Here is a 9,667-nt window from a genome sequence, read left to right as displayed (position 1 = left end):
ACTACTGTTTCACATTCTGCTAGAGCATCGAGCTGTCAACTGGTGACGAGTTTCGAGAACGTTCCAAGCATTGTCTACACAATGTCTAGAAACGTCTAAGTATAGATCAATAATTAGTCATTAATTAATCAGTAATCAAACTAACCAGTCATTAATTAGTAACTATTCATTAGTCATTGATGCGATAATTAGTGATTGCTTGATTACTTAGTTAATGACTAATCAGTTTAGAGCATTCAATATACATTCGTCATTTGTGAAATTAGTTAGTCATCAGTTTGATTATTAGTAATTGATAATTGGACATTATTAGTCATTTAGTAACTAACTATTGATTGGCATAAAGCCATATAAGACACGCATTCGCGCATACTGTGGTGGTGCTCTGATTGGTCGAGACCTCTATGACGTCATCCCCCCTCGGCCAATCAGCCGTCGCAAAAGCGGGACACATTTTATCCACGACAGTATGAGCCATTAAAGGCTTTTGCCTTAATATTGAAGAAAAGTCTTCTTTTTCCCGCGAGATGAGCTCGTAGCTTTGCGCGCATCGGCGTCACCTCCTTCCCATGACTCGGCGGCAACGGTTACTCACCCCACCCGACCGGAGAATCGTCCGAATTTCTCCAGAAGGTTCGGCCGAAGCTGACCAATGACGATACACGTCTCGGCGGGAGGAAGGGCGGACGCTTGCAGAGTAAAAGTTATGTGTATGCGCCCATCTGCCTTGGTGCATTGTAACAGATGCCGCGTGCCATATTTATTGAGGTCACGTTACTTCGGCATGTTAGTCATGTAGTGGTACAGCCAGCCAGCCAGTGTTAGAGCCAGTGTTGCCGCGAGACATCGAGTGCTACTGCTCAGCTCTCGGGGCCAAACCGCTGTTCGGCAAGCCCACTGATCTGCGAGGCGAGCGGTGCTCATCTACAGGATAGCCACATCGGGACTCTCCGGGCATTGGTCTGCGACAGGGCCCGGTGCACAATTTGGTGGTTAATTGTTGACTCTCTCATGTACTATTATGTCGTACAACCTCTGTGTTCACTGAGAGCATCTTTAGTTGCATGCTTTGCATTGCCTTTCTGTGAACCCCTTGTCTGTGTACTCTTGTTAGTGAGGATTCCTGTATCATCTTTTGCTGTATGAAGTTTGCTTTGCTTGTTTATTTACATGCACATAAATGAAATCTGCAGCTACGTATGTAAATATGCTGACCTACCAAATTTGCTTGCTGTAACACTAGTTGTTTTAGATTCTGCAATTCTACATATATGTTTCCACCAAATATATATAGCCAGACGAGTAATATAAAAGAACCAAAACTGCAAAATAATACCGCTTCACCACATGCTAATACAAGGCAGCAGATATTTGATGTTATACTAGCTTTGTGTTTTATTTCAGATCAGTAATTATCAGCTCATAGTCAGTTGATAGCTAAAACAATGGGTGCTGGGAAACAATGGTATTTCCCAAGAATGAAAGGCTTAAATTGGTGCAACCTAGGGTGCAATGGTGCTGCTCCATATCCCCTCTTCCTCTGCAATCATCATTTTGGAGACTGTGCATGTGAGCAAACGGGGATGCGCATTAAACAGCATGACAGTGAAGAATCATACCACAGGTGGCAGCGTGGCGTAATGCTCAAGGTATGACGTGGCTGGCTGGCTGCCTTTGAGCTTCTAATAGAAATATTTTTGCAAAGACCCTTATCACATGATTCAATGGTTGGTTTCAACAAAACTGCCTTCAAAAACTTCAACCATTCGCACAGATATCTGATGTACTTGTTTTTATTGCAAATGAATACATCTACAGGCTTTTACAAGGTCACAACAGTCTTTCCAGACTGGATATGAGCCACATTTAGACTTAAAAGAGTTGGCTGCAATTCACAAATAGAGCTTTAAACCAAAGCAGCATTGTTTATCAAATATAAAACAAATTGGTTTATTAATTGCAATACATTCCTCAGGACCCGAGGGTCGATTGATGAATCACATCAGACCTAGCACTCACACTCATATGTGAAGTGCTCCTCTGCGATTTCCCTATGCACAAATCTTAGGAGGGTGTGCGCATTCCCTTGTTTTTCTGAAGGCACCCTCTCAATTCCCGATGCTTTTTTTAGGGCTATTTTTATGTTGACCATAAAAAATAACCACCACTTTTCTTCTAGCCTCACCACCCAACACACACCAGGGCCCATATTTCAAGTTTGCGTCATTATCGAAGTGCCGCTGTCTCACATAACCTCTGGGCATCTGATTGGTGGAAACGCAGAAATTTGATGTAGCCACCTTTTCTGGTTCTGTAGTGGCAACACTCGGTTCCGGCGTTTCGACCAATCAGACGGCTCGAGATCACTTGAGATAGCAACACTTCGATTACGACGCAAACTCGGAATACAGGCCCAGGAAACTTAGACCCCACCCCCCCTACATAATTTCGATTCCTGGGGAAGCCCATGGTGCTACTTTAACCAAACATTCTCCGGTATCACAACAGGTGAATGAGGCACACAGGTGCAGTCCTTGCCAAAGTTTGCCACTTTTCTTAACCATGCAAGAGTAGCTGCATCCAAATTCCACTTCCACACAGAATGGCCACGAGCTACTGGCCAGTATCACGTATATATATCAGTTGCCCCTCATATGTTCTGGGGACTTCTGTCCCCAACGGTATATACAAAAAAGTGAGAGTGGAAGACATCCTTCAACAGCAACAGCCATACATATATCCTATATTTGTGACATTTACATACACCGGTAACAACAATGAATAACCTTTCATTCAATGTCAAAAGCAGAGTTAAGTGTTTTCCTTGTGTACTCGTAGGCAAGAAAAAGTGCTCCAGTAGCTGGGAACGTTCTCAGCAGTGTTGGTCCCAATCCATTGTAAAGCGCTAGAACCCCTGAAAGAAGAAATGAAGTCTGCTTCAAACGACACCCAGAAATATCCATTTACCATTGCATTACAATCATCCAGTCAAACTGCTGTAGCAGGCTGTCTACTGTTGTTAGAGATATATTCTACTATTAGCATAAACAGTTATTACTGCAGCTTTCGGTATGTGTACTGTTATGCACAGAAAATGCAGCTGGCTGATGGTTACCAAATTTGAAAGGGCATATAAAGGCTTTCTCTCTGTTAAAATGAAGTGACACAATTTATGGTGACAGTTACCCTTTTAACCTCCAAGTTGCATGAAAACAAATAATTCAATAGTAGTTAATCACTTACCTTCAGTGCGTATTATTGATTTTGCTACGGACAGAGCTGGTTCACTAGTTCCGGAGATCTGAATCCGGGATTTGATAACATCAGCAGGAAAAATTGAGATCCATAGGCACATGCCACCAACACCACCACTAACAATAGTCCTGGCAACACCTGTTGATCACAAGAAAAGAGGTTGCACAGGGCTAAGTTTTATTTACACAAAGGCAAGGCTTTCCATTATCTTATATGTTTAGTCGTTAAATTCTAATGTTTCATAACAATGTGCATGTCAGTAGCAGTGGATTAAAAAAGATAACTTGCCTATTTCATCTTTTGTCTTTCCTTTTGGAGTGAGTAAGTGACGAGCCCCTTCGTAGCCTCCAAAGAAGAAGAAATATCCAGGCATCTCTCGAACAAGAGTAGCTGAAAAGCCTTTGAAAAATCCCAAGAAGCCATTTTGCTTGTAGATTTCCCTTGTAAGCTGCCACGTGCCACTGCAAGTCAATAGTAGTAAGCTGTCATTGCACACATAAGATGAAAAAGAAAACTGCCACTTAAGTGTCTATGTGCCAGTACCCTATAGTGTATCTGATAATTCTTGGCTGTAGCAGGGAGGATATGAGTATTTAACTGAGAGCTGAGTTCTGCAAGCTCTATTTTTGCTAGCAAGAGAAAGGAAAACCAGTTTTCTCACACTGATTGTGTTGTTAGCCATGAGGAACAACAGCAAACGAATTTGCAGCATAAAATGAATCATATATACCCTTCCAACAGGTTTCAAAACAAGTCAATTTTCAAAACAAGTCAGCTTGGAAAATATCCCTCATAAGTATCCGCACTTGCACACCTAGCGTCAACAAAGTGCTTATGTGATAAACCTTGCGGGACGTTGAGGCAGTTTGCCTTCAAGCCTGCTTCAAAACAATGTTTTCATGGACCACAGTGGTTTCAATGTATTACAAAGCCACTGAATCTGAAAGCTTTGGTGTGCTCAAAAGCTTTATTCCCTAGCACAATGCTTTTGCTGGAAGAAAATTGCATTTATAAATGCAAGGAGTCAATTATAATTCCCCAAAGCACTCTAAATGAAACCTAAATGGCTGATTGTCCAGCCATAAAATTGTTTAAATTTTTTTCTTCAATGTGGTTTACCCTTAGTGCAACATCAGACTAACTGAAAACAAAAATATTACAGATTTTAAAACTATTTGTCTTGGATCAGAAGTAATTTGTACAGGAAGATACGATTACAGGTATGATGAAATGTCTAATATTTGCAATGATGCCTCTTAATCTCATGATGCAACAAACTGAAATATAAAAGCAAACATTCAAGAAAATGCTTGCATTTCAATACAACTCACATGCCTGCTTGGCTTGCGCCCCCTTTCACCTGAGCACTCTCACGCAACGACTGCAGCTTGCACTTGACCAGCTCTGTTGGGCACAGGGTAAGCGATGAGAAGAAAGCGGCAAGGAAGCCAGCCGATGCATTGTCCAATGGGCTCAGGTCCTGTACATTTGACTTGCGAACCAACTTCTGAACAACTTTTTGGCACACTCCGTAAGCACAGAAAAGGACTGAATTCTCTGCAATATTGGCCACCAGGGCTGGTATAGTTCCAGCATACAATCCCCGCACACCGTCCTGAGAGAGGGTTTTCTGAAAACAACGCAGACCGCTTGGGTACATTTCTGGAAAGCTCTGCATCTTGACTTTGACGGTGTCCAGTGGCTGACCAACTGCCACTGTGGCAGCACCACCTACCAAAAAACAGAAAAAAAAAAGAATGCACATTTAAGGTTTATTACCTTGGTATGGATGCATACAAGGTCATAAAGATAATGGTTTAAATTTTTGAGCATCAAATTGGGATGCGTTAGTGGTCCTCCAATAGTGTGCTGCGTTTATACTCATGTAAACAGCAAAATTGCCACAAACATAAAAAGGAAGCCAAAAGCCATTAACCTTTTTATGTTTATCGAAAATGAAGTCCCTCATTTGTTTTCAAAATTGTCACAACGTTAATAAGCTGAACAATCTAAAGTATCGCCAGCAACGTCTCGTCTCGCGAAAATGATGCGAGAACTAATTTTCGTTCTGCTTTCTCACAGAAACCCACGGAAACAAGAACATTTTAACACGTATCTCCACATATCTGCTTACGCAAGAAACGGTGCTCACAACTTGACTCAGTTTCATCGTCGACTGCAATATCGTTCGTTCAGTATTCACAAATATTTCGTGCCATACATATAAACAGAAAAAAATTACTTTCCGCGAAGCACGGAATTTTCGTCTGTCTGTCCGTGTGGCCAATCTATAAGCGCTGCACTTTAGCAACAGAGCCACAACATTTGCAGGCTCTGATATTTCGCTAAACGTCGTCACTGGAAAGTTGGCCTGAAGTTTAGAAGAGAACAGTGCTAGCCTAGAATACAGTTTGAAATCTCGATCGGGTTGCGCAAGCATTCCGCACAGGTATTCCGGCTTACCGGCGGTCCCGGCGACCAAATCGACTGCAGCTGCTAAATAATGTTTGTACACAGTTCCTCCGATCTCTGGGTGGTCGCGCAGCTCCTGAAGGTCGTGCAGCTCAGTCGGAAGCGGGTTGGACATCGTGACTGCAAAAGGAAACCGGAGATCACAGCCGAGACGGCCGAGATTCGTGCGGACACTCCGTCCGTGCCCAAATGAATTTAGAAGTATCTGGGCGAGGAAAGTACGAGGCAAACGAGCAAAACTTACGGTTTGTCTTGCAAGTTTAATGTTCAGCAGTGCATATAATTATTTCACTGGAATTTTACTCATGAAACGTGTTTTCCTCGCTACGAAGCACTTAATCGTCGCACCACTTCGACCGCATGACACCGGCGAGCGAACGAGCGAACCACATGCGCTAGGCGTGTTCACGCCCCAAGTCCTAGATGGCGCCTAAAGCGCTTCCTCCAGTGACTACTCTATTATAGTGCTCTAGAATATTGGGCAGTGTGACGACCGGCGCCGAAGAGCGGGCCGCTTTTGCGATGACAAGAACCGACTCCCGCGAGAGGGCGCGACGTGCAACAGGGGTGCCACGTTCGCCGCTCGGCGCGTAGCGGCCGCGGGATAGCGGGGGTACAGAGGAGGGTTGCGGTTCTCTTTGGAGCGATTTTCAGACGGTACGCAATTAGTGTGATAATTAATAAAGAGGCTACTTATTCCAGGTGCTTAAACTGATCCCTGCCACTCTTTTACGTCTATCGGGAGACATCGTGCACGCTTGGGTAGTACTTCGGAGCAGCGCGCGATGTTTGAATCGCTATCTGAAACTCTTAACATTTCTTCCTGCGGACAGTTACAAATCGTCCAGATGAGCAATTTGTACTTAATGTTTGCAATGAAGCGTGGTGTTTTGCATTCGTTCTTCCCGTAAGGGAATAAAGGCTGCTGCCCAGCAGTGCTATTAACACGCGGAGAAAAACAGTGTACATGCGAATCAAAGCTTGTGCTTCGTAAGGCCTCTTTAGGAACACCTATTTTTTACAAACCTTATTTACGAACACCTGCTTACATTTTGCAGCTTGCGCTTATTAATACATAACAACGTTTATCTTAAATCGTCAGTAATCTATAATATATCTCTTTAATCGGTGTTCTTTATGTGCCCTAATCACCGCTTATAGAAATTAATTATACAGTGTGCGAGCAAAACACATTTATTCACTACCGTACTAATTTAAAGCACTGTGGTATTTACCGGCAAGAAAAAATAAACAAGGTATACGCGACTCAAGCATTTATTCTTTCTTCGTGATTAACAATTACGTATATCGCGGACATTTGTTTGCGTGCCACTAACCAAAGGGTGAACCAGCTGCTTAGATGAAAAAAAAAAAGACAAAACGTCAAGTACAGCTAGGGAATTACTTTAAATAAAATATGAAAAATTAAACCCGTCACATACGTAATACGTTCATAGTGGGCACTTGAGTGCGGACGCTTTACTGGCATCAAATGGTACAGAGCAAACAAACAAAAAACAAAAATAAAAGCACTGATGATTGCGCGTCGAATTGGCAGGTATGATGCAGTTCTTGGCGCGCACCAAGAGAACGCGGAAAAATGCGAAAGAGATGACGAGCACCTAATACGCAAGCAAATAATATAATGCCGAAATCAAATGCGGACATAATGCGTGTTTATTCTTTAAGTGTGTGGTATGAAATATGAGTAATCGACTGGATATACATGCAACTACTGCTTACCGGACTATAAATAATCGGGCTACTTGCCGCGGGTGCTCTTTGCAGTACTAACCAGACTATAATTGTTAACAAGGTTGATATATTACACGTGAAATACTTCCAAGGGAATTTAATTATTTTCCCTTTGGGAACTCTTGTCGTGATTCGCTTACTTCGAAAAGAGCGAAGCCGCAAAAACACATCAAATTTCATTGCTTCAAGTGGGATCTTTTCTGGTGCTCCAAGTAGGTAAACTTTTTGAACCTTCACATTTTACAGGAAGTTTGCAAAATCTGAAGTGCAAAGCAGTCGAAAAAGACCGTGCAACCGAGCCAAATTTTTGAGTAAATTGCGACCTAGCTTCGAACCTATGGCGCTATTTTTTTTCGTGGTGAGAAACCGTGCCGACCTCACAACCTCTCTTTCGCAGAAGGATGATCTAGCGGAAGCGAATTAAGCGTACTTTATAGCTTTCGCGTCCTGTATTTTCCATCATTTCGTTTTCAAAGCTATTCATTTTTTTTGTATGTATACATAAAACAGGACTACAGAGATCTTCTAGAGGCAATGACTTGCATATTACCGGTGGCTTGCGCACCCTAGAATGGAAACATTTTCTGGAACAATTAGGTCATTGTTAAGCTATAACGCATTGAGATTAAATGTTTTAAGTATAGCGCACATCTCTGGGTATTTATAAAGCTACCCGTTACAACAATGTTTCAATTTATGGAGAGAAAAGAAAATGGTGTGTTCTTGTGCAGTTTCACAAATTGTTGTCTCTTAAATTTCGACGCTTATATCTTTATACGCGTTCGACTGCAGCCTGTTTGTGCAATGCTTTCCTCTTCCAGGGCCTTCATTTGGTTCTTATGCTCGGTTGTTTCCTCTTTTTTATTGTTTTTAATATATCTCCATTTTTCTTCCTCTTTAGCTGCCTGCTTTCTTCGTCGTGCGTTTGCCGTGCCGCACGAAAATTCTGAACCTTTATTCACATTCGCGGTCGCTCTTTTCACGGCGCTGCGTGCCTTCCACCAACCCCTTTCTCCCTCCCTGTTAGGCGACACGTTTCTTTTTATTTTCCTATGAAACCTTTACCTCCCACCTCTTCCACCTTTCCTGACCCACTGTGTTCCGTTATTCAGTAGCCAGATGGCGTGGTGTCGTTCGTTTTTCATGTCCTTACTTTACTATATCTCTACCTCCATGCGGAGTAGTCCACATTTAATTCATATCCAAGTGAATGCCGACTTCTCTTGTGGCTTCAGTGACGTACTGTAGTCGGCATAGTTGGCGTGAAAAACAACGGAATATACCATTTTGGACTGTTTTGATAATGGGGTTACTGTGACCAGTTTTAGACAGCGCTCGAACGCACGTGTTGTATGTTTCACTTCTTCCTACATCCTGCCTCCACACAGCCCTCTTTTCAAAACGACTACATTTCTGGACGTGAATTAGGTTCTTTAGGAATGCTAAAGCAAGCTGTACGGCGAGTGAAGCGTGCTGTGCGAGTCGTACGCCGGCCCTCTCCAAGCTTTTTTCTTCGGAGCCAACTCCTGTCATGTTACTTCCCCGAGGTGTTGCCGACGGCCAAAATGGAAAATAAATTAGGTGATTGCTAACAGTACTGAACACCGTTAACCGGCATATTTGTAAAATCTTGTCGCGAACAGCTCGAGACGACGCACAAGCAAACAAGAACATACAGTCCGCGCGGTATCCGCCCCGCCGCACAGCGTGCGCATAAGCGGGCGCCCGGGCGGCTGACACACCAGTTGCTGGTGGCGCCCTCTGCACTGCGGCGCCTCCGTCATCGCAAAAGCGGCCCCCAGCTCCCATGCATTTCGCGGCGCGGTCGACACACTGCCCAATCTTCTAGAGCACTATAACTCTATTCTTTTATGGCTTGCCGCGCGCGCTCTCCCCCGAGACCGGCCGTGCCCTCTGCTGCCTTCGCCATCTTAACACTCTTAACTTTTCCTAAGCGTGCACAAGGCGGCAGCACCGACTAAGGCTTTTGTTGACACCCGCCAAATTTGACTTTCGGGTATGCGCATAGTTTTGGAGGCGTTGGTCGGAGTCGCTTCGAGAAAACTTTTTGCTCCAAGTTCGGTGCAGAGATACATGATGTTCAGCCTTTCATCGGACATTTGTCGCCATGACCCAGGGGATGATTTAGGCGACACTCATGCAAAGGCTGGGAAAAGAGGAGCGG

The 9,667-nt window shown here is 43.5% G+C and overlaps 1 protein-coding gene across 1 annotated transcript; it reads right to left on the bottom strand.

Annotated features, from left to right (window-relative positions):
- Positions 1-1,777: 1,777 nt before the first annotated feature.
- Positions 1,778-6,125, bottom strand: LOC146190900 (mitochondrial ornithine transporter 1). Its single transcript, XM_084601283.1, has 6 exons — positions 5,972-6,125; positions 5,719-5,847; positions 4,587-4,986; positions 3,544-3,716; positions 3,244-3,393; positions 1,778-2,914 (listed from the first exon to the last, which is right to left on the bottom strand). Exons 2-6 carry the CDS (start codon positions 5,840-5,842, stop codon positions 2,790-2,792), a joined length of 972 nt encoding a protein of 323 aa, XP_084457409.1. The 5' UTR covers positions 5,843-5,847; positions 5,972-6,125; the 3' UTR covers positions 1,778-2,789.
- Positions 6,126-9,667: the final 3,542 nt, after the last annotated feature.

This window comes from Amblyomma maculatum, chromosome 4 (assembly GCF_055883805.1).
Source record: "Amblyomma maculatum isolate TAMU_Amacu chromosome 4, ASM5588380v1, whole genome shotgun sequence".
Taxonomy (NCBI): domain Eukaryota; kingdom Metazoa; phylum Arthropoda; class Arachnida; order Ixodida; family Ixodidae; genus Amblyomma; species Amblyomma maculatum.
Note: the sequence above shows the minus strand (reverse complement) of the source record. Positions and strands in the feature narration are given on the sequence as shown.

What these genes read in the sequence shown, in the direction of transcription:
- LOC146190900 (XM_084601283.1), bottom strand. Translation starts at nt 5,842, where the DNA reads ATGTCCAACCCGCTTCCGACTGAGCTGCACGACCTTCAGGAGCTGCGC. An exon ending in TTTGGTCGCCGGGACCGCCG is followed by an intron (nt 4,987 to 5,718) that starts GTAAGCCGGAAT and finishes GTTTTTTGGTAG; the next exon opens with GTGGTGCTGCCACAGTGGCA. An exon ending in GGCGCAAGCCAAGCAGGCAT is followed by an intron (nt 3,717 to 4,586) that starts GTGAGTTGTATT and finishes ATTGACTTGCAG; the next exon opens with TGGCACGTGGCAGCTTACAA.